The 24,631-nt window shown below is 39.9% G+C and overlaps 1 protein-coding gene across 6 annotated transcripts in view; it reads left to right on the plus strand.

Moving 5' to 3' along the window:
• ADD3 (adducin 3) overlaps positions 1-24,631 on the plus strand; it is a 110,572-nt gene that overhangs the window by 80,997 nt on the left and 4,944 nt on the right. For 2 of the 6 annotated variants that reach the window (XM_067300220.1, XM_067300221.1), the window contains exons 3-13: positions 718-941; positions 14,314-14,452; positions 16,002-16,153; positions 16,296-16,376; positions 17,695-17,844; positions 18,811-18,954; positions 19,043-19,141; positions 20,218-20,400; positions 21,136-21,393; positions 22,512-22,631; positions 23,939-24,028. In XM_067300220.1, the coding sequence (XP_067156321.1) occupies positions 747-941; positions 14,314-14,452; positions 16,002-16,153; positions 16,296-16,376; positions 17,695-17,844; positions 18,811-18,954; positions 19,043-19,141; positions 20,218-20,400; positions 21,136-21,393; positions 22,512-22,631; positions 23,939-24,028 (1,611 nt within the window). In that variant the 5' untranslated portion in view covers positions 718-746. Of the gene's footprint in view, positions 1-717; positions 942-8,012; positions 8,158-13,329; positions 13,607-14,310; positions 14,453-16,001; positions 16,154-16,295; positions 16,377-17,694; positions 17,845-18,810; positions 18,955-19,042; positions 19,142-20,217; positions 20,401-21,135; positions 21,394-22,511; positions 22,632-23,938; positions 24,029-24,631 lie in introns of those variants that run through there. The other 4 variants (XM_067300222.1, XM_067300225.1, XM_067300223.1 and 1 more) reach the window with 4 other exon arrangements.

Consider the following 24,631-nt stretch of genomic DNA (forward strand, 5'->3'; position numbering starts at 1 on the left):
CTTGCCGTTACAAGAGAAGAAAAGCTAAAACTGTAATATTTTCAGTGGGTATGAAGCTGCAGTTCTGTGCAACTAATCATATGACCTTCTCTGCTAATTCCTTAACAGTTTTTCTTAGCGTCTTCTCAAAGCTGAGGCACCATCTGGCGGTCTGTTGAGATCTGCTGGCAGTCTTCAGGCGACCCAGAGTTTAATCCTCAAACTGAAGTTACGAGATGGTTTAGAAATGCTGTAACTGAGGAACGTCTTAGTTCAAGTTGGGAGACGAGCTCTGAGTGGATATTAAACAGAGGCCCCATCTTCTAAGGGGGGTTGTTGAAGTAAAGCATGTCAGCAAGTAGAACTATATAAAAGCCACGGGGGGCTTGATGAATGTAATGTGAAAAGTTTGTCATAAAACTTCTTATGGACGTTTTGAACGTCACTTTTTAATTGTGTGCTGCTGTTATTCTATTTGAACTTGAGTAGATGGTTATGAAAAGTCAGAGAGACTTTTCTCAAGATTTAAAATTCAGTAATGATTTTTGCATACTTTTTTAGGATTTTCCCATATTTTTCTATTTATGAGAATTATTCACTTGTTCTGCTTCATTTTAGACATTATTCTGCAGAGCTGAGAAGAACATTATTTGTGTCCAGACTTGGAAGTTATATTCAATGTCTTGTTTTTATTTGCCATTCATTCTTCCTTCCTTCCTTCCCCCTTACTGTTTTCAGGTGAAGAAGATAACCTGCAGTGTTGAAGCATGAGTACTGATGCCAGCCAGGTGGTGATCACCACCCCCCCCGCCGCCACTATGCCCCATAAGGAGAGGTACTTTGATCGCATCAATGAAAATGACCCGGAGTATATCCGCGAGAGAAACATGTCTCCTGATCTGAGACAAGACTTCAACATGATGGAGCAAAGGAAGAGGGTCACTCAGATCCTGCAAAGCCCTGTGAGTAGGGTTAAGGGGGGAATGAGAACTGGAGAGGTTATTTTTTGAGGTTCCTGATTAACCTTTTGAGGTTGTTTGGGGGAGTGTTGTTTGTTTGTTTTGTTTTTAAGCTGCATCATAGCTAGCTGGAATAACTCAGGACAGTGGAACATCTTGTAAGAACAGTCATTAAACAGCTTTCCAACATTTTGTTTGCACAGTTGTTGTCTGTGAACAAACAGCCTTGCTGCTTTTATGGTTTTATGCTTCATTACAGTACTACAAAAAGAACTGGCTACTGCAGGGCGCCTAATTAAAGCTTAGGAGCAGGGAAGGGAGCAAAAGAGTCACTGGTCAAATATGAACAAATTAGGACAGACGTTACATGGAGTTCTGCTTCTGATTTTGAATATTAACTTATTGTTTGAGTCCAGGAATGCATTGATTACTGTTTTTAATCAGACTAAGCTTGTTTAAAAGCTAAGCTACGTGTACTTATCATGTACTTGGGGGTGATCGTACCCAGACTTTGCCATGTTAGCACTCATCTACTGGTTGTGTAAATTCAGTGCTTGCGTAGGCTATGTATAAGACTATTAAATCTATTGAAAGTCCTCAAATTAGTTTTAATTTATGTATTCTTTGGGGTTAACCTGATGAATGCATTGAAAAAACCACTGTTGCCTGAGAATTTTTGAAGCCATCAGGAGTGAGTGAGGACGGGGTGGGAATGAACCATTGCAGGTGGCAGTGGGGGTAATGCAGATGATGAGGACAACGTGGCTTGGAAGGAGTTAAGCAGCTTCGTGTAGGAGCCTTCTCTGCTCAGTTCTTCTAAAAGTTGGGGTGCTTCTTGTGTAATTATTTTGAAGCTTTTCCATATGTAATGAGATTGCAAACAGCTGTTAGTAATCACTCTATTATAGTCATCCATGAATAATAGGATTGTTTGCTAAAGTGTTGTCGTGGAGTGCCTCTTGGGTCTGTGCGCTGCTCCGAGTATAATGTGAACCTGTTGACTAAGGAATTTATTACATTCAAGTCAGTTCGTGCAAGTTTCGTTTTGCAGCCAACCTCTTTATAATAAAGGAAATATGGAGGTATTGTATAATGCATTAATCATGATAATTTTATGTTAAATAACTCCAGTCGTATTTTAGAACGGAGTCTGCACCTTCCTGTTAAAATACTTAAACTCTAAGTGGTCAGACCTCTCAGCAAAGACTCTAGTCTTTAGCCTGTTTAAGCACAAAATAAAAATAAATTACACGGATCCTGTTTGCGTACGTAGTGTTCTTGGGTCCTTCTGATGGAAGTACTAAATCTGATAGGCGTAACGATCTCCTTAGCGTTTGGGAGAGAAGATTGTTTGCCAAGTCTGCCAGATGTAATAAATGTCTCTTTGCAAGTCTCTCTCTTTTTTAAAGATGCAGTGTCAGCACGTAGGTTGAAGGAGGGGGTGAGCAGGTACTACCCCGGCGTCTAGCTAACTGTTTTAACAGAAAATGGGACAAAGAGTTGTTGGGCTGTTGTTAGGATCCTGCTGCAAGAGCAGCTGAGCCCAGCATTTTTTAGAAAGGGGCTGTTTGGAGCTGCCAATACGTTACAAGTTCTTGTTTTGCAAGAGAACAGTTGTCCAGATAAGCCAGGGGCCTTGAGGCTGCTGAGCCTGCAGCCGCTGCCAAGAAGAAAATGGGAGTTGTGGGACCTGAACGCGTGATGATCAGGCCCAAAGAGGCGTTTGACCTACTGATTTCTGTCATCCAATACTTCCTTTTATTGATCATCTCTTCCGTTAAAGTAGAAAATTTAGAGGAATCCTGCTATGATTTCTTATCTGAGGAAATAAAGCATTTTTAATGTTATCTCTATGTATATGACCGAGTGTCCCTCAGACAAACAGATTTGGGGATAGAGGCTACGTTACTTCCTCCAGCATCCAGCTGCTGCAGTGTGACATAGTGTTCTTGAGGCAGGACTGAAGGTGATTTATCTGGTCTCCTCAAGCATATATTACTTGTCACAAAAGTACCAGAAAACTTTTGTCTCGTTACCAGTCTGCCTAACACAGGTTCAGGATTGAATCCAATTATGTTGTGGGTAATGTTTTGTTCTATAGCTGTGGAATTATATTATATTAAAAGTTTTCATAGAGTCTTGTTGCTTCTCTGGTTTATTCCAGTCCACAAGTAGTAAATAGTTGGAAGGTGTCCTGGAAGAGGAGGAGGAGGGGTTATCAGATATACTTTAAAGAAGAGCTTGTTATTCACTGATAAATCTTCACCTGATCTTACATTTTGATGTATGCATTCAGATTGCAGAAACAGTCGTTGACTCATCTTCTGGCAAGTATTAGTAAATATGAAGTGTATATAGCAAGGATAATAATCTTCCTTTCTTAAAAATATACAAGCATGTATGAACTCAAGATGGGATTGTTTGAACATGCACTTTCTCTGAGCATAGAATTATGGTATAAAATTGAAGGGTAAATCACTGCAAGATGCTAGGAAATTTGATTACTTCACATTTCATCTATGATATTAAAATTTGGTTTCCTTCAAGTAAGAAAATTTAAGTTCTTTAGCAAGAAAATAAATTAGAGAATATATTTCAGGAACCACTGTAGATTTTGTGCAATGCATGTTATTCTAAGGGCTACAGCCCTGACCAGAAGTCCTCAGACATTGAGCTACTATATCTCTCCGATGTGTGACTTGATGTGTGTATTTTATGTGCCATCTTACTACTCTTCTCTGATGTGCAATTTTCCTTTCTTAAATTGAGTAATTGAAAAGCTACTGAAAAGCCATTCCCATTACCTCTAATGTTTGCTAATGTCTTAGAGCCTGTTCATAGTAGGTATTATACAAAATATAGGAGTCTTGTCAGGACATTTTGTGGGCAGTGATTACATTATCAGTGAATGCTCAAGCATGTTCGCTTAGTACTGCATATAACCCATGAATACCTGAAGGCCTGGAGAATCTTTTAGGACTCAAATGCATGTTTGCTTATCTTTTGAAAGGTGAAAAGAAATTAAGTTCAGCTAGGTCAGAGTAGCCTGGTAGCATCCAGAAGTACTGCCGACCAATTTTTACAGTCAAACCATTTAAATTTATTTCGATAACGTCTGCAAGTTCAGAAGGTTCAGGTAATGCATTGTTATTTTTAAAGGAAAATCGTTGCATTTATGCAATAGGCTAATTTTATTGCTTTGCACTGGATGTGAGACGCTTCGTCTGTAGGATATCCAAAACGTGAAAAGAATTTTTAGATTTTTTCCAACTTAACTCTGAAATTAAAAACACTTTTGTGTCTTTTTTTATGCTAAGCAATCATATACTGCTTGTTATGGAGAGTAACTGCATCTTTCAGTGAGTAAACGTTTATTTGCTGTATAATCAAAACCATAATTTAAAGTTATGGTATGCAAGCCCTCCTGGCCTTCATTTCCTTCTGGCATTTTTCTGGTGTTTTTCTCAAAAAAAAAAAGGCAATGCTTGTCTAGGTATCACATGTAAAGCAGTCAGTTTATCATAACGAAGCTGCATGAAAACACAAGTTTGGACATACAAAAAGTGAGTTTTCCCCCCTGTGGTTCATAACTTGGGTACATTTTTCGTGATCCCAGAATGTGCAGCTCTGAGACAAGATTAGCCTCCCACCTCCCTTCCTGCTTTTCCCTGCAAAACAGCAGGTCCTGCTCCAAAGCAGAGAGTTATTAGGGCCTCTCAGTTAAATCTTAAGGACTTTCTTTTTTCTTTATTTTTACATAAGCAATAAAAATATTTTTCCCTATTGCTATTTTTAAAAGTAGCTACGCTTCCAAGACAACATTCACTGTGTGGCCGGCATTCAGCAAAGGAAACGGCAGCCCTCCCCGCCCGGCAGAGCTGCCGGGGAAGGTGCGAGGTGTCGTAGCGGGCCGGCAGCATCGCCCTTCTGCTTGTCGTTACGGGAGAGTCTGCGAAACATCTGCTGTTCTCGTGCTCGGCGACCGGTTCAGTGCCAAGCCTAGAGCTCCAGGCCTGGGTACGCCGACACGCAGACACCAAAACCGTCAGGTAGCCTTCGTTGTTCCAGCTATTGCGTTTAGGTGACCGGGGGCTTTTGCTAACAGGACTGCAGGTATAACCTAAAAGGAATTAGGATCACTGCTTAAACTGTATAAACATGTATAGTATCCAGTTCACATTGCTGTATTTGAAGAAGAGCTACAGGTCAGAATGGAAACAGGAGAGGGTGCATGCATCCCTTTATTTAACATATACTCTTATTTAAGATACACTGTTGTATGAGATGTATTTCGTTATTTTACCAGTTTTAAGAAAAAGGTGGAGTGGTCAAATAATGTACAAGGTGGTGAGTTGAACAGTCGAAATACGGAAACGTAGAAATGCCCTGTTATTGGAATTTAAATGCCTGGTTTATGGTTTGGATTTATCAGTGAAAGTTTCCTGTGGTCTGTCAAGGCACATCGGCCAATGTGCACTTGCCTTTTTTGTAGATGAAATGCGCAGTTATTTGGGGCTGCTTTGGTTTTACTCTGGGCAGGAGGCTTGCTTGCAGGATCTCGTGGTGCTTTGCTTTAACTTTATGTTGGGTGTAGAGAGCATTCACCAATGCATTGGAGCTATGAAGGGCGTTCAGTGTGGTTCTGCTCCAGTGCTGCCATTACATAACCACATTAATTCAGTTTGAGCCATCAGTCAATTTTCTTACTCGTATATACTGAGGTTAAAACAAATTTCTCTTGTACCGGTCGTCTTTCCTCTCTTATGCATGTACGTGCACCCCAGCCTCCTGCACAGGCTGGTCTTGCCCCAGAAAGTGGGGAAATAACAACCCTACGTAGCAACTGCTCAACTCGGAGGGATTCGCTTGCAGGATACAGAAAGATTTTTCTCTTCAAAAACAAAGCAAACAAACAAACAAAAAAACATGCTTAAGTTTTTTTGGGTTTTGGTGGGTTTTTTTGGCTATGTTATTTTCAAACCATCAGGACAGAGATGAAGGACATACTTTGATTTCATCCTTTGCAGTTGTCTAGCTTGCTTTATTTTGCATCGAGTGAACATGCAGTATTTTCACAATACCACTCCCTTTTGGGGCAGTTTATTTTTGTAAAATGTCAAAGTCCTTTCAGTTGCTTATGTGTGTCAGCATCTACTACTTCTTCTCCATAGGCTCAAAAGCCTTTCAAATCCTTGAGGAGCGTTACCCATCGCTGGTAGCCTTTGCTCTAGGCTCGCAATCCTTTATGTCCCCTGGGGACCTTCTCACGGGACAGGACTTTCCTGATTGCAGCACCCTTGTCTGACTTCGGTCTTTTCCAGTATCTTTCTGGCTCTCTACTGGGGAATTTCGGAGGGCTGTCACCTGCCTTTCTCCCATCAAAATGGGTTCTTAATCACACGCTTTCATCGCACAACATCGGGCAGCATTTCACTCGCCAGGGGAGATGTGCTGCGCTGGGCCCGTCATTGAAGGCAAGGCACAAAGTGTGCCCTGAAGACCCCTTTGACCTGTGACGATATCCTGCTGGGCGCCGGGGAGCCTCGGTTCCCTGGGAAGCTGAAAATTTTAAATGACTGGAGATTTGTACTCAGGTTAATGCTGTATTTATTTCATTAGATATAAATTCCTGACAGATTCCAGACGGAATTTTTCACATCCATATTTCTAATCTTCCTGCCGATTGTTGGCTTGCTTGGGTTTTGTCTGTTCTTTTGGGGAGGGAGAGGGTTGTGAGTGCGCTTTTTGTTGTTTTGGAGGTCTGTCTTTTTGTTTGAAGGATTTTTTTATTTTTTTTTAAGTGTCCGTAAATCTTGTCATAAATTTGGCGTAATCTGAGTGCTGTTAACACACAATGTTCTTTAGATCATTCAAATCATCAAATGTAATGAAATCCTTCCTCCTTTGCCTGGCATTTTTACTAGATCATATCTGTATGGACCTATACCGATTTTAAGTTATTAATTATAAATAGCACTCTGATCTGAATTAATTCTGTAGGAAAGTGATAGGGACATGTAAAATAAAATTACCATTTTGCTTTCATTCACTGGTTTTGTAAATTCTGTCAGGTAAAGGAATCAAGTGGGTCTGGCGAGAGAGCAAGAAGGGTCCCCATTGCAGTAGAAGTAATGAATGGCAATTAAAAGGAATATAGCTATATTCATTTTCAAGTCGTCTTTTTTTCTGACATTCTTCTCAGACAGATGTTATTAAATAATCCTTTGGTTTAATACCAGTTCTTAACAATGCCTGGAAAATCCTGGTAAGTAGTGACCGATGACACTACCTTCATCCCTGTCCAGTGCCCTTCCTGTCTGATGAAAAAATATGTATATTTAGAACCGCCTTTGAAGGCTTTGCCTGTTTTCTATCCTGATGCATTGCTACCATATGTGCATTTACTGAAAATCAATTAGTCGTGAACATGCAAGATCCCTGACAAGCTGAAATTTGATTTGATCTGGTATTTTAAGTTTTGCATATTTAAAAATTGGTAGTTATATTCTATCCAGTAAGATGTGTAGTGTCACTTCACTCAGCAAAATAATACGGCCGAGGGCCTTAGACTCCCTGTTTGCAGGCAGTAATTGCCGTAGCAGTTTCTCAGAGGTTTTAGTGACGGCAATTTCAGTGCTGGGTGTGTTGAACGCTGGCTTTCAAAAGGAGTTTTATATTTCAGTTTTGCTTTAATCACAGAGTATATCTAGATTGCCTGTCATAGTAGTAAACATGCTAATTCAGCTTCTGGAGGAAAACTAGCTTGTACTGGGTTAGAGAAACAGGAAAAACTGGCCCACGCTGAGCTCTGGTGTGGGGACTAGTTTGTTGCTCCCGAGTCGCTCGCCTAGACCTGGCTCAGGCGTCCACGCGCCTCACTGCAGCCTTCTCTGTAGGCGTTATGGTAGCTTCATCCAGTTCCCGGCACTTGCTCCTGAGCCCACGTCTTTCTGCCTTAACACCGAAGCCATGTTTTTTCTTAGAGTTTCTTATCTTTTCCTTGCAAGCCTTGACTCCCTGGCGGTTTTTTTGTGGCCAGCTCCACCCTTTTCCACTTCGGGCACCGGCTGTTTGCGTATAAACTGGCGTCTTGGGGCAGGCTGCTGGGAAGCCGCGCGCCGGCTGCTGCGGCGAAGGTCTCTGGTCTCTCTGCGGGCAGCTGCGCTTAAAGCACAAGAGTTAAAATTAACAGCTCTTCTTCCCTGAGAACAGAATACCAGTTAAGTTTTGAAACTTTTCCTTAATAGTAACGATTTGGCAGAGAGAGAGTGAGTATGAATGCGGGGCTGTGTGCGCGCGCACATGCATATAGATATATATAAAGAGATGCTGGGCTATACTCTTTTTTAAGAAATTTTATTAGATATATAAACTCTGATCAAAAATGGACAAAAATGAAAAAATTATACAGGGCTTTATGGCATTATTTTGTAGCTTTTAAGCTAATACCAGTGCTGTTATTAAATTTAGGGACCTCATGTGTGTCTTCTAGTTACTTTCATATAATTAGTCCTGATGTGAACACATGCGTTCTTCTCTTAAGTTTACTGTGGTTTGATGTATTTGCAATGACCTGTATGCCATTCTGTTTTCTCTATTTATGGGAGGGTCTTTTCATTTTGTTTCTACTTCTGTTGAGTAGATGAGTACTACATGTAGAAATCAATCATCAAAAAACAAGAAACCGCATAGAAAGATGGTCTAAAATCTTAAAAGCCTGCACAGTGTCCTCGGAGAACTGTCTGCCAAAGTGAACAGACTAATGCTCAAAATTTCTAATAAAATATCTATAGCAGAGAACAATAATACTTTATAGGTTATTCTAGCTAGATACTTACTCTAGTTTGTCTGCCTTTGGTTAAAAAAAAATACCTGTTGTCAACTAACACCTGCAAATGTTTGCTTTGATTTCTAAAAGCCCTGATTTTTGCACTGTCAGTTTACACTTAATAAATTATCTTTCCCAAAACATAAGTAAATGATTAAGAATTCAGGCTTGTAACTTCACTGTTAAGTTTCAGAGACCCCTTTCAGGTGCAAGTTAAAAATTTTTTGCAACTAAACTGCTTGTTAATGTGCTTAAATTTGTGTATCTGGAAGATGATTGCATACATTTCTGGAGAAGTAATTTCATGATGTTAGAAATTTTATGATGTTGAGCTAATCATACAACTGACGACTTCATCAAGGAAAGCCGTCTCTGTTCTGCGGGCTATATAATGCCGCGTAAGGCTATCCAAGCTGGTATGAAAGAGCTGGCTTGAGTTTTAGAAGGAATGAAACTCGTGCAGTACCAAATCCATCCGACTAAATGACCCACTCTGTGAAGGCCACCGTGTGAAAGTCAAGCTGATGTGTCCCCACGGGTGCTGCAGCCACTTCTAGGAGCGTAGCCCACAGCTCTGTAGTGCAGGCTGTAGTTATTTTTTTTCATGTGAGTTGCGGGAAGATTTCTTTCTCCATACATAGTTCTGGAGCAGCATTCATAAAGCTGATCATCTTGTCTTAAGCTTTGCTTTACCTCCTTTCAAACAGCTGTGATGGACCCAGTTCTCATATCAAGGCGTGTTTTCTGTGCAAGCGTTTGGCGGGGTACTTGGAGCACTGTTCCCGTGCAAGCAGCGACGGAGCTGCGGCGCGGGCTGGGCAGGTGTCTCGCTTAAAGCCAAAGAGCGGTTGTACAAACAGAGGGAACAATTCTCAGTTCTGCACGAGTGGTTGTCCAGGCCACGGATTTACCGTACCACCGGCGCAGACATACTCAGATTGGTTGAGCCCCGAAGTATTACAGCTGTATTCACAAGCAGCGTGATCAGCCGTGAAGAGATGTCGGTCAGGGTCACTTCTCATGTTGGGGTTCAGACCTCCACAGTAAAAATCACTGCTCTCACTGTAACTTATTATGCCTAAAATTTTAGTGTTTTAAAAAAAACCCACGCGCATGTACCTGTAGAAATGACTTAAAGCCCAGAGCTGAAACTTTCTTTTTATTGAGCATACAGCTGAATAACATATTTTTTTCATTCATCTGACAGCACAGTTTGTTTTCCTTATTCAGCATTTTCTTGTCAAGTACTAGATCTTAAATTATTAGTGGCCTTTCCACTTGAAAAATATCTGCCTTGTGCTGGAGCAGAGTGGTTGTGCTCTTTTTGAAAATGTGCATCTTGAGCATGACTTTTACTGGGTCACTTGTGGGCAGTTGCAAGGTAATGTCCCATGGCTTCCATTATAGCCTTGTGAATTAAAGCAAAACCAGACCACCTGGGCTCCAGGCTGCAGTTAGGTTTTTTCAGAAGCAGTTTCTTGCTGCTGAGTGGGTCACATACCAAAATTGGAGCCCTACTCAGTAGTGATTTTACAGAGCCAGTGAGAAAAAAGTTGTGAAGCTCCAATAAACGCCGTTCATGTGATGGCTAACATGTAAGGTAAATTGTTCTCCAGAAGAATGTGGTGCCATTCATCTGAGCCGGTGGGGCGTTATCAGCTACGGAGCAAGGCTCTGTTTGCACGTGTGGAATGGTTATCTGAGGATGGGCAGCGGAGCACCGTGAGAGGGGAAGGATCCTAAACGCCACAGAGGGGAGGGAGAGTCAGATAGGAGCTTTAAACGTCTGAAGGAGTGAATGCAGCAGTATTGAAATATTCATAAATATGCATCGAAGGATGCACACGAGTCGTCTGTGTGACACGCTGAAGGTTGCAGTTTACTAAAAACATTATTGCTGTGCACTGGCATGTGCATAATTTGTGTACTTTACTGCAAAAGCTTCATCCACATTCTCACCTCTGTTTTGCAGTTTGTCCCAAACCTGCATATCTGCTACTTGCCCTGGCTCTTACCTGTTTGCTGATATTTTGGAAGCAATTTTTAAGGAAGGTTTGTTCAGTTTAACAAAATTGTTGATACAGCACTAAAAACAATCCTCACTTGCAAAAGCCTCAGCGAGTGTAAAACATACTGTTGTTAGCATCAGAGAGCAAAACTGAGCTCAGAAGAATGAAAATAGCTCAATCAAAAAGCAAAAGAATTTAAAATACCATCTAAAACCAAAAATTTTCCTCGAAAAATTGTCCAGAATACATTACACTACCATATTTTTGTTTTTGAAGCTTGAGAAGAAAGAGATGTGACAGAATAAAATATATGAAAGCTATTGTAATGTTACTTACAAAAGTTTTAAAAATCAGTCTGAGTATGACTAATAAGAGTTTACTGGGAATGTTTTTGCTGATCCTTTTTATAATCCTTGTTGACCTGAAGTAAGAGTGACTTTAATGTAATACAAATAACTTTTTTTTTTCCCTCTCCTGCCAAACAAGTACATTACAAATTCCATCTTCCGCACAGCCTCCATGAGACTACAGATGTGTGGCTTCTCTTTATACAAATGGAAGTATAAACCCCTCTGTATTTCAGTTTTCCACAGCATGAAAAGGCAGAGCTTCTTTGTAGGGACCTCTTTTAATAATAACCAAGAAGTAATTGAGTATTTTGGTTTTTAGATTCTGATTTTCTGTGTATCCAACTTGTCACCCTGAGATATAATTTACAGTGTGTTAAACACTCCAAGCTGCTTTTGAAGTTATACTGAGAATTGTGCTTTGAGTATGTAAAAAGCTCCTTAAGGCTAAGTACTCTGAAAATCAGGCCCTAGGCATCTCCGAATGAATACCCCAAATCAGTGCAATCTTTTGACCTCAATCTCTTCGCGCCCATTCTGTGAAAGCGGTGGTAGTGCTATGCTTCACCTTAAAGGCATGTGTTGAGGATTAGTAAATTAATGCTTATGAAGCATTTGGATTTGCAGTAGTTATCTGCCCCAGAGAAAAGCTTGTCAGATAAATAATAATTGCCGTCTCAACAGGGTATGAATAGCACAGCATGTGGAAAAAGCGTAGGGCCACATACTGAACCGGGGGGGAGAAGACAAAATATCGAATTTCTTTTTTTTTTTTTTTTTGGTGAGAATTAGCCACTGAGCGCAAAATGAGGCATGAGGGCAAGATGACAGTGGTACACTTAAAGGTTACGTATGTGCAAGAGAAGCAAAGAAGCATCAGTTGTATTTCTGCCTTTCAGCATGGTGGGCTTTGCAGCCACGTCCACGTTCCAGTTCGGGGAAGGCTGCTCGTTGCTCTGCCCCACGTTAGCACTGCAAACACTTTGCAGGTTGAGTGGATGGGGTCGCTGTTGATGACAGCCACCCTCGGAGCTGGCTTGGAAGTCGAGGGCAGTGGTGGGCTTCACAGTTATTTGAAGGGCAAGAGTCAGGCCTGCTTGGTTACAGTCCCAGTGCTGGAGGAGCGCTGAGCTGTGTTTTATTATGAACAGAGATTCTTCTTACCTTCTTCCATTAAGCTTTCTGTCGTTTTTTCCATTGTGTATTCTGTCCCTCTTTTTCTCTCTCTCTCTCTTTTTTTTTTTTAACCCATTTCTAATCTTCATGCCCCAGACTCTTCTTCACTCTGCTTGCTGTAGTCCTTTTCTCAGCCCTTTGCATCGCACTCGGCTCAGAGCATTGCTCATCCCCAGCTGGTCTGAGATCTACCTTTCTCTCACCTGAGTTGTATTTCCAGGCTCTTTGCTGAACCCCTCTTAACCCCCTTGCCGAACCCCCTTCTCCTTTGCCTGCCAGGTTCCTCGTCCCTTTTGTTTTCTCAACCACTTGCCGTTTTCCTGGCCTCCGTTTCCACAACTTCTTGTTTGCTTTGCTAGCAATTGCCTCCCATTACCCTTATCAGTTCTCCTTACTGGCTCCTGGTGCTGATCCACCTCCCATAGCTCCACTTCTTTTCTTCCAGTCCCAATTTTGTTCCTTTTCTCATTCTATTCACTATTCTTATTTCCTTTTTCCCGTCTGTTCCCTGCCCCTCGCACCCAGATTTGAATCCCCTTTGCCCCACCAGAGCAAAGAGAGCAGCAGAGGCGTCACTTGGGAGTGCAAGAAGGCACCGGTTTCCCTACTTTCTGCTTGTCTGATCTTACCCCTGCACAGCCACTACAGAGAAAAAAACTGGACTTTGCTCATGTATCTTTAGCCTTGCGAAAGGTTGTTCAGCTGTTTTGTGGGCATGTTGCATGCGTAGTCTGGTCCGCCGTGTAACATGATCTTAACAAAATTGCTCTGAGGGAAGAGCACAAGTGTCTGAAAAACGTATCTGAAGTGTATTTACTGATGCTCAGCTGTCCAACTGATAGGGTCAAATAGGGTCTTGCAGATGTCTTTTGGGGGTCCAGTAGCACTCAGACTGTTCACCAACGGTTTTGATTATATGAAAGAACATGCTATCAAACTGGTTGATTTTTTTTTACCCAACAAAGTGGGTGTTTTAGAGGACAGAATTAAAATTCACTCAGTAGACTGAAGAAATTGCATTTGCCTTACAGAACCATTTTCTTGGCTAACTGAGACTAAGTACTCCACTTAGGAGGGCAAACTGGAAGGAGCAATTCCATAAAGAGGTAGCTTGGAGTTATAATAGGAGTCAGCTGCATTGTAAACACACCAAATGTCTTTCTGGGACGAACCAGCCAAAGCGTTCTTAACACCTGAGCTGGCGGCGTGCGCGCAGCTGAACCAGCCGCTTGCTCGGACGGAAGGGAAAAGCAGGAGGATATTGCCGAAGAATAACGAGAGGTTTAGAAAATACGACCTGTACAGAAGGTTTGTACAGAAGAAACGGGCTTTGTCTGCAGTGTGAAGTGTATCAGATTTGATGTCACAAAAACCTTTTTCACACTATTTTCTGCAAGAAGTTGTCTGTTGGGCTTGTGGACATTTAAACTCTTCCCTCTTCTCCCCAGTATCTCTCTTTTAGAGAAGGAGAGAAGTAGAGAGGAGGTGGCACGCTGACATTTCTTCTCATTTTTCCTGTCTGTGCTATTACTTGAGCATGGATGAACTCCAGTTTTCCATTTGTTTATAATTCTATCAAATGTGGATGGATTTTCACAGGAATGACAGAATAAAAAAGAAAAAATATCCAGCACTAAAAACAGCCTATCTTGGTCAAATTTCAAGTACGTCTTCCAAGCTATGGGGAATTCTTTAATTATTGACACAAACATTTTTTGTTAACATTTACAAAAATATATTTTGCTTGTTTTTTTTCTAGGAAACAGTTAACCCTCTGGGGCTGAGCCACTGCTTCCTCCCCCCACAAAAAAAAAAAAAAAAAAAATTGCCAATATTTAGCATACAAAGTTATAGACCAGATGGTTAAAGTTTGGCAAAGTTATAAGCAGATAAAAACAAGGTCAAGGGAAAGTGTCATGTAACATTAATAACAGACAAACCTACCAGCCCCACCTATAATAATCTTATTTCTGTCAAAGCCAGGTTTCCTTGATGGTTCTCAAATGTTTCCACAGGCTTTTCGAGAAGATCTGGAATGCCTTATTCAAGAACAGATGAAGAAGGGCAATAACCCAACTGGACTGCTTGCATTACAGCAGATTGCTGATTACATTACAGCAAGCTCTTTTGCAGGTTTTTCCTCATCTTCACTCAGTAAGTGAACTATGTGTATAATTGCCTTTTTTCTCTTTTTTCTTTTCCTTTTCCTTTTTTTTTTTTTTATCACCAGGTTTTACCCATGCTGGGATTTCTTCTGTACAAAAGTTCTGTCAGAGCTCATTTAAGCTGTAAAGTAATACAGATACTGGGCTTAAAGAACTGTCCTTTTCAGCCTCTCTCAAATTTTTTGATTTGTGTCTATGCTATCCAAAATGTCTCGAGTCTTGACACTCAGTTATTCTAGAATTTGCTAATAAAAGTTTTATGGAGACAGGGAACAAAATGCAGCACTGTTATTATTAGCAATTTAACATGAGCATACCCTGAGATGTGAAATACACACCATATTAGAATCTGTTTATTTTTCTACTCTTGCATTTAAATTATAAAAAGAGAGAATAGCCTGTTGAAGTGAACTGGTACACAAACAGCTCTCAGAGCTAAAATAGCTTTTAGTAAGCATTAAAGTATAGTTATAAAGCTGTCATTAGGCTCTTTCAGTCAAGACACAGCATTTTCAAGAGCTTCTTTCCAAGTCCTGAATCACTGAAATGTTACTTAAAGTCAATTTAAGTTCCGTGGGTGGACGACTTAATGCGAGAGCTTACGAGCCTGAAATACAGCGGCAACTGCCAGTATTCAGCACCTTTGGAAAATTGATCCCAAAATGACTCTTCAGAAATCGTATAACAAAACAAGTGGAAGAGACCAACAGAGAACCCAGATAGTCTTATCTGGGCGGCTGGGGCCTGCTTGTGAGACTGCAGGTCCAACTGCAGGTCCGACTGCTGTCTCCGCAGCGTTCGCCCAGGGACTCGGCCAGGGTGGCTGATCTGAAAGGGCGTACTCTTTGTGTTAAAAACAAAACAAATCTTTCCTTTTCCGGCAGTGCTTTCCATGTAAGCAATGGCTGAAAGTTCTCAAAGGGATGTCATGCATCTGTGAAGGAGAGAAGGGTAGACTTGTGTAGTTTTAAGTCAAAGAAATAAATTGATCTTCGATGTGTTCTCTCTGTTAAGATGTGATCTGTTTTGTCCAACAGTTGGAGAACTCTTGCACTAGTCCTTATTTTTTCCTTAGTACTAACTTAAAGGGCTCAGACTAAGACATCTCTTCTGATTATTTATATCAGTGTCTGAAGTCCAGCAGAGGTGTTTTCTCCTTCAGTTTTCAATGTAACATGTAAAAATACTTCATTAGTAGCAAATGTCTTAAAGCACAGCTCAAGTCCTGTGTAGAATCTTGAGGCAGGAAAGAGTTTAAAGTGTGAGTGGTATTTAAAAGTAAACCTATATATTGCTTCTTTACTACTCCTTCAAACATTAGAGACTTAATAACTTTGATGTACGGTTCCTACTGTCTTAAATTAACAGAGGTTTATGATAAAGACCTTAGAAATCCCAGAAGTGCATTTCCAGTCTGGTAATTGTTGGTACAACTAAGCTAACAATTCTAAATACACAGCGTCTGGAGAATCATGCCATAGCTACAAATTAATTGTCTGACTGGCCACTGTCGTCTTTATTTGTTTGTTCTTTTCCAGGCCATGGAATGGTTACACCCATCAATGATCTAGCTGGAATAGATACCTCCTCGTTTGTTAAGGGAGAAAAACTTACTCGTTGCAAGTTAGCCAGTTTGTATAGATTGGCTGACTTGTTTGGGTGGGCACATTTGCCAAGCTCCTATATCACAGTAAGTGTTTTAGAGAGTAAATGTTTTTATTTGGAACTTCACTTATTCAAATAATGTAATAAGTTATTTAAGTTCTCCCCTCCCCCATGAATAATACAAACTCAAAAATAGATCAATAATCCATTTTTTTCTTCCTTTGCAGGTAAGAGTAAGCAAAGAACATGACCATATTCTAATCATTCCAAGAGGTCTGTCCTTTTCTGAAGCTTCAGCTTCTAATTTGGTATGTGATTCGCCTACACTAATACCCACCAAGGCTCAACCTGTTTTCTAAAAGACTTCTGTGGCTTCTAAAATGGACTCCTAAACTATAATCATGTTTTTGTTTGTTTTTAATGTTTGCCAACCAGATGAAAAGCTGATTACCCATTTAGATCATAGCATCCTTTGTCCTGAGCATTTCTGTTTGGGTTTAGTTTTGCTTTCTGTTGCTTTGTCTCCAGCTTAGCTTTGATGTGAAACAGCAAAGTTGTTTTTCTGTCTACCGGAGCTAATCAAATAGACTCAGTATAACAGCAACCTTTTGTAATGTGACAGTATAGTAATACATATGAAACTGCTTTGTGGGAATAGCATTACTGGGAACAGCTCTTATCTTTATAAGTGGGGCAATAGAATTGAATCATCTTTTCCAGGTCCAAGAAGGAAGCAGGGATAAAGTTATAGAGTGGCATTTAGGAACTTGTAGCTGCTAAAACATGCTGCTTTTGGTGTAGAACCTGCAGTATGTTCTTCATCTCAGTATATTTCCGTGAAGAAACTACCTGCTGTTGGAAGGGAGCAGCAGATGATAGCACTGATCAACAAACCTAGAACCAAAATATAAACATGAGAACAAGACTTGATATGCAGCTGTTGTTTTTGCTTGGTCCAGGAGTTAACTTCTTTAACATTTCCACAAATTTGAAATTACCTGTGCATTTAACATGCTTGTTGGAAATTTCTCAGAGGCTTAATTTTCTTCATGTTTAAAATGTAGGAAAATTAAATAAAATTAGTTTTAAAATGTGAAAATGAGGATGCCTCACTTAATTTTTTTTTTTTTTTAACTAATGGGGTCTATGAGTATATAATTTACTTGAAATTTTTGAAGGTGTTTTTTCTCCATTCTCACTTTAGTTGGAAGATGTTAGAGACATAAAAATATGTTTATTAGTTGAACCAAATATTTTATTCTTACACATAGCTGGTTTCTGTTCCAGTTGCAATTCTGCTTTGTAAATTGCTGAGGCTTTCTTTTATACAAAAGGTCGGCTGGACCAAAGAGGGTTATATGTTATATCAGGGTCTCATCTTTACTTCTTCCATGGCTGGGCTTCCAAGAGTTAGCAAAGTCTTGGACAGCAGGGTGGTCTGTTGACACAAAGATTCATGGCTGCTCTGCTATTCTGCTGTTTTTTTCATGCGCAGTTCCCTAAAAATGTAGAAAATGTAGGTGAAAATTTGGTATCAGGGAGGAGGCACAGAGGAGGACAGACAGCGCAGGCAACTGCAGTTGTAGCAGATTTCTTGAACATTGTTCCTTTGTTTGATTTTTCCAGGTTAAGGTGAACATCCTAGGAGATGTAGTTGACCAGGGAAGTACAACTCTAAGTATCGACAGTGCAGGATTCAGTCCGCATGTGGCCATCTACTCCACACGTCCGGACGTCAGATGTGTAATACACATACATACCCCTGCAACGGCAGCGGTAAGTCCTCCTGCTTCTGGCATCAAGTGTAAAAGAAAACAAGTTCACCCTGGGAACTTGGATCAGCTTTCTGCAGCTGAATCACTGCTCGCAACAGTGTTATTTTTTGTTTTTAACATCGTTTTAGTTATTCATGACTACACTGATAGAAAAGGCTGATTCTGTGAGGTTATTAAATCAGCAGAGTAGGAGGGCTGGGTCACCACAGTGAAAAGATGATCAGATATGATGGTACTCAGGTTGAGGAGGGAGTAAAGTATACAGTTCGCACAATCTTTGTTTATAGCATCTCATACCATATAATGTGCTATATACATTGTCATTTGGATTATGCAACTATGTTTTTAAATGTCTGTATTAGTAGTTCAGTTCTGATTTACCTCCCTATTTAAAAAGTTGTAGTTAAAATATGAGTTATAATTATGGCACAATTAAATAGAGATCTAAACTGGACTGTGTGACCATGATAAAAATGTAAGGAGACTTGAAAGAATTGCTTCGAGATAAATAGATAAATTCCATGTTATATTATTATATATAAATGCATATATATGCATTCCTTGACTAGAGACAGAAAAAGGAATGGCTAACTTCTTTTTTTTTTTATGACAGCATTTTAGTTAAAAACACCAGGAAAGCAGGAAAAAATACTGTGTAGCTGTATGATGAGAATTAAATATGGATGAAATTCACAGAAATTAATTTATTTGGGATAATTTGTCTCTCCTACCATGAACCTATCCCTAAGTTAAGTAACAGTAGCTCTTTAACCCTATAGGAAGCTAGACTAGGTAAAGCATTAAGGTATTATTTCTCAACTTCTGTTATGGAGAGGTTGTCTCTTTTCTAGCAAAGATGTAATTTACAGCCCGCTAAGGCTCTTGGAGAAAAAGAGTGATCGAGATATGGGTTTTAAAAGATTTTTTTTTTTTTTCTACTTATCGGTGCCTCATTTTCTTGAAACAGGTTTCATCTATGAAGTGTGGTATCCTTCCCATATCACAGGAGGCTCTGATTCTGGGCGATGTTGCTTATTACAGTTACCAGGGATCTCTTGATGAGCAGGAAGAGAGAATTCAGCTTCAGAAAGTTCTTGGACCCAGTTGCAAGGTATTCAACCTCCTTCACGCTTTTCATAAACAATTTTCATGTACCGTGCCAGTTTCTACCATTTAACATTAGTGTCTTTATTTACTAGGTATTGGTCTTGAGAAACCATGGTGTGGTAGCACTGGGAGAGACACTGGAAGAAGCATTCCACTATATTTTCAATGTGCAACTGGCCTGTGAAACACAGGTGAGAGAGAATTTGTCAGTATTTGGCTTCAAAAGTTTGTGCTGATGAGTTATAGGTTACGTCCCAGATGGGAAAATCTCTAATGTTACTAAGTAATGTTACTGGGTTGTGGAACCCAGTATAACATGCCAGGTAAAAATCAGAGAAATTGGAGTAATCGGGAAAACATAGATGGAACAACACGAATACTGTATCGCTTCTCTTAGAACGTGTCCTGGTCTTGTTACACTCTGAAACGTACAGGTTTTGTTCCACAGTGTGGAGAGCGAGCGTCAGGCGTTCCCTGGTGGAACGCAGTTACTCTGAGGCAAACGAGCAGATGAAGGATACAGTAGCACTCATTGCCTGTGGAGATGTGACTCAAGATATCTCAATATCTAGCTCGTTTATCAAAGCTGAATGTTGTGACAAGGAAAAGAAGTTTTAGCCCGTGATCACAAAGAATTGCAAAACCAAATAAACAAAAGGCCTTTGGAGGAATGGTAGAGGGTGCATTTAAAAATAAATTGAGTCCCAAAATCAGTGGTTTCCATTTTGTCTAACTTCTGCTATCTAGTTAGATATCTAGGTATTATCTATAAGTGTGGGGAGATACCACTGGAAGTGTCCTTACTTTCCATAACTCTAACCTCATCCCCAGAAACTTCATCGCTTTGCTCTTTCTTGTTCCCTAGCAATCGTATCCTCCCAAGTATGCATCTGGAAGGGAAGTGCAAATTGCAGTCTCCCACTCCTTTCCTCTCCTCCATCTCCCTGCCATTCACTTTGAATTCTGTCACTCATCCGCTTTGAAATCTGTATCAAAATGAAAGATATTCATAGTCTTGTGATGCAAAAAATTCTTTTTAGGGTACTCCAAGAGCTAGTGTTTGAATCTGCTCCTTTTCAAGTGCAATTATTAGCAGATAGCATCATTCAATAAGAATCGTTTCTTATATATTTCAGTGTATTTTTGCATAGGAGAAAATTGACCTCGGAAAAAACTGCAGCAATGTGTGTTTTTTCCTGGGAATTCAGACAAGCAGAGAATTCCAAAAAATTTTCCACAAATGAAATATATTCTTTAATGTCTTTAGGTTCATGCATTAGCTGGAGCAGGTGGGGTAGACAATCTCCTAGTACTAGATGTGCAGAAGTTCAAGCCTCTCACACATGCTTTGGCAGCAGCTGGAGGAGGTGGAGTTAATATGGCTTCACAACAAAAATGGAAAGTCGGGGAGCAAGAGTTTGAAGCACTCATGAGGATGCTAGACAACCTGGTAAGAACACATTTTTGGCATTGTACATACACTCTTGTAAGCTCCTGAATATAGGATTAGGATTCTGCAAAGAGAATGATTCTTTCTGGTTTCTCTGTGAATTTGAAAATGAAGCGGAAGTAATATTTACATTTAATCTCTTCTGTTTGGCTTTGCTTTTATTATGTCAGTTATCTGAAAACTGTAATCTGACTTAAAAAGAATTTATAATGTTTTGAACTTGTACTTTGTCCTGTCCATCTCGCAAGCATTACTATTTTCTCTTTATAGTAGCCTACTAGTACAAATATTTTTTTTAGTCACTACCATAGTAAATAGACTTTGAAAGTTCCATCTATATTTTGTTATTAATTCTAATATTAGATTTTTCCAGTACACAATTTTAAATGGATAAAAAGAAAATAAGATGATAATTATTGCTTGTTTGAAATGCCTATTTTACACTATGAATTCTGGAACAGCCTTTTAATACAAGTAGAGTGAGAAATGGGGTGGTGTCATGAATTGGAATATGTCATCGTGCGAGACAGTAAAATGTCTTCTTGAACGCTACCTGAGTCGCAACTCGAGCAGGCAGATTGTTGCCTGGCTCCTCATTCACAGAGACGGGAGAAAGGTGAGGTGCGAGTTCAGTCTGATTGAACCAGGTATTTTAAATGGGTCAATAAATGAATAGGATGAATGCAATGATGAAGGGCAGCATAACTTTTTTCTGATCTTCTTTTGCCTCCGCAGGGATACAGAACTGGCTATGCCTATAGGCAACCGTTAGTCAGAGAAAAACCCAGACATAAGAGCGATGTTGAGATCCCAGCCACTGTGACTGCCTTCTCCTTTGAAGATGATACAGTCCCGCTCTCCCCCCTCAAATTCCTGGCCCAAAGACAACAGAGGGAGAAGACAAGATGGCTGAACTCTCCAAATACCTACTTGAAAGTGAATGTGCCTGAGGAGTCTTGGAACGGAGAAGCTAGTCCCAGAACTAAGATCACGGTAGGTAGATAGTACAAGGCAACTGCCTAACTATCGCTCGGCTTGGGAGAAAGCAAATTGCGCTCAGTTGATATGAGGAAACCTGTAACAGGATTAGCAAATTAGTTAATCAAGCAGATAAAAATAGGCTGTTGGGAGATTTAATGGCATTAGTACTGAGGGCCTCTTCTGTTTTGATGATGTTACTGTTTGGAAAAGTAACAGTTTGTGATAAAATTTAACAGTGATTTCCCTTTTGTTACTAACTCCTCTGATTCCTACAGTAGGAAACAGTTCTTCTACCGTATCTTTTTGTGCTATTAATTATCCACCAGATATAGTAAGGTTTTAAACCACCTGTGGGACCTTCTCATCTCTACGTGAGGAGAATACAAGCTTTAATTCTGCTCTCACTGTCCCTTCCCCAGTGTTTGTGAGCCTGCTAAAACCCTGAAGAGTCTGTCCGTGTTATTGCTTCTGATGATGACCAAGGTTTGCCTTCTGTTTTGCCTTACCAAGATGCTGCCAGTGCGTTTGCAGCCCGGAGAGAAATGGCTCTCTGTAGGGCTGAGAGAAGCGTGGTATTTGCGATCGGGCTAGTGCAGTTGCATAATACACTCGAAATACGTGAGCTCCCCCTCCTGGTAGGTCAGCGATTTTCTAAAATTAAACTCACACGAAACATCCTCAGTGACAGATGTATTTAAAACCTTGCTTACAAAGGAAAAACTTTCAGCCAGAATTGGTGAGTAGCAGAGGTGGAAGTTGATTGTATGAAGGAAGTAATAAGACAGGACAGACTCTGGAGTCAGCAGATCTATACACCAGTGGCCCGGAAGGGTGATCCTTTCAAAATACGATTTCATTAGTATGCAGTTTGCATTGCATTTTGCAAGAGTGTATTTTATTTCAATGCTTATTGAAAGCACTCTTCACAGTGTCTCTTCAAGGCAGCTTAAGTCCCCTTGGGCAGGCATACTAGCTTGCAGTAACTTAGGTTTCTTTGTGGGTGTCATGCAGAATTGAGAATAGAGTCAGGAAATCTTTTCCTTATATCTGTTCTCTAACCATAAGATAACGCTCTGATAATTGTCCCTCACCCTATCAGGCCATTTTTAGCATAATTTTTTTTTTTTAAGTGGATGAAAGCTGATGACTCTTCCAAGACTAGCGGAGGAACGCCAATCAAAATTGAAGATCCAAACCAATTTGTTCCTTTAAATACAAACCCAAATGAAGTGCTGGAAAAGAGAAATAAGGTAAAATAAGTGAATTGAAGAAAACTATAACGTTTCCGAATATAATTATATGTTCAAGCAATGATTCAACACAGCAGTAAAATAACATTTTCAAGTCATTTTACAAAAAGGTTTCTAAGGTTACATGTGCTTTAGGCACTAAATATATATATGCAAATATATAATACATGTAAACTCTCTATATAAAGATACAAATTTATAAATTTTGAATACAATAGTACGGTGAATGATGAGCATTAACTCTGGAAATGATAGGCTAGAAATGTTAGTCCCCACCTTTTAGCATTATATTTAGTGGATAATTAGGTGTAGATCTGAACTGAATTGCTCTGCGTCATCTATAGCGTGATTTGATCTTAGACTGGCTCTGTTCTATATAAATTTACCTGGCACTTACTAAGTTGGAGTTTCTGTTGTCCAGTCCACTTTCTAATGGCAGTTTAAAAAAAAAAAAAGAAGAGCAAAAGGAAAAAAGAGAGACATTATTGTTAGCGTTCTCTGTAGGCATAAAAATCTCACTGCTTTTCCCTTAGAGCACATAAGGCGCCAACTGTCAGACTGACCAAATACTCCACCCTAAGCATAACTATATTAGCAGATATAAAGGACCATTTCCATTTAGTTGCAGGATTTTTCTTTCTTGGAAAGAGCTGTAACAATATCCATGGGGATCGAACTGGAGTCAGGAGGAGCAGCTCCCTTCCTTAGAGCCGGAAAAACTAATCATCTAGCTGTTGATGAGATTAATATTACAAGTCCCAGACATTGATTTTTAGACTTAAGTGCCGTTGTCTCATGAGATGGTTGGTCACTGTTTTTCTGCTGTAGAATTTATCTGATTTATTTTTGTATTTATTTCTGATCTGCCAATCTATTAAGCACTGACAGCATGAAGTTTGAGCTGTTGGTTTGGGGGAAAAAATCAATGAATTGTTCGCAGAAGGAAAAACTGTACCAACCTTTTTGACCACAGAGATCTCTTGAATAGCTTAACATGTATCATTTATTTTGGGGATGGAGAGGGCAGATTCAGAGGTGTAGGGGGGTCCTTTCTAAATAGTGGTGTACATGAAGTGCAGGAGGTGGGACTAGGATGAATTTCCAGGAGTACTTAAAGGGCTACAAGATCAGCGTATGCAGTGTGTTCGGAGGTGGAAGGAGAGATCATGCTCTTAACTTTTAGGTGCAGTAATTCAGTCTTCAAGCCATAAATTACTGTTTATATTACTGACTTTACAAAGCTGATGGGAATAGGGTTTGTTAAAGAGAAATATCTGCTTCTAACACAGTTTATTTTCTCTATATAGATTCGGGAGCAAAACCGATACGACTTGAAGACAGCAGGACCACAGTCTCAGTTGCTTGCTGGGATTGTTGTGGATAAAAAACCGAGTTCAGTGAGTAGGACATAATTCAATGATTTACATACCTGCAGGCTATTTTGGCTGTCTTTCAAACTTCAGTTTGGGCCATTTCTTTTTTAAATGCTTTATTAGAACTGGTTATTTAACACCAAATTTTGGGTGTAAGATACATTTTATTAATGTAGATGCATCTTTTATCTCAGAGGTTTAAAATCTTAGTTTCAAATGGCACAGTGGGTTAGCCTGGCTTTCATATTAATGAAATAGGACTCTGGCCTAAAACTGTTTAAGCTGAAGAGTGACAAACTTCATAATGCATGGAGCTGGAAATAATCCTTTTATCTGCCAGTGGAATTCACTGGGGAAGTTTCTTACCTGTCCACACCAGTATATTAATTTCTGAATAGTATAGATATCCCTAACAAACCATGCTTAATTATGAACAGAATTCTGTAATTCTAAGAGTTGCCCACCATCCATGGGTTAGTATGTCTGTTTCTTCATTTTAGTTTCCAGCACTCTTTGGAGGTAATACTGAGTTGGCTTGTTTATTTCAGACAAAAAGAGCATTTTCCAAATGGGTTTTCAATCAGCGTGAAAATAACTTTGTCATTGTAAGTTTCTTCTCAAAAAAGC

The sequence above is a fragment of the Apteryx mantelli genome, chromosome 7, assembly GCF_036417845.1.
Source record: "Apteryx mantelli isolate bAptMan1 chromosome 7, bAptMan1.hap1, whole genome shotgun sequence".
Lineage (NCBI taxonomy): Eukaryota > Metazoa > Chordata > Aves > Apterygiformes > Apterygidae > Apteryx > Apteryx mantelli.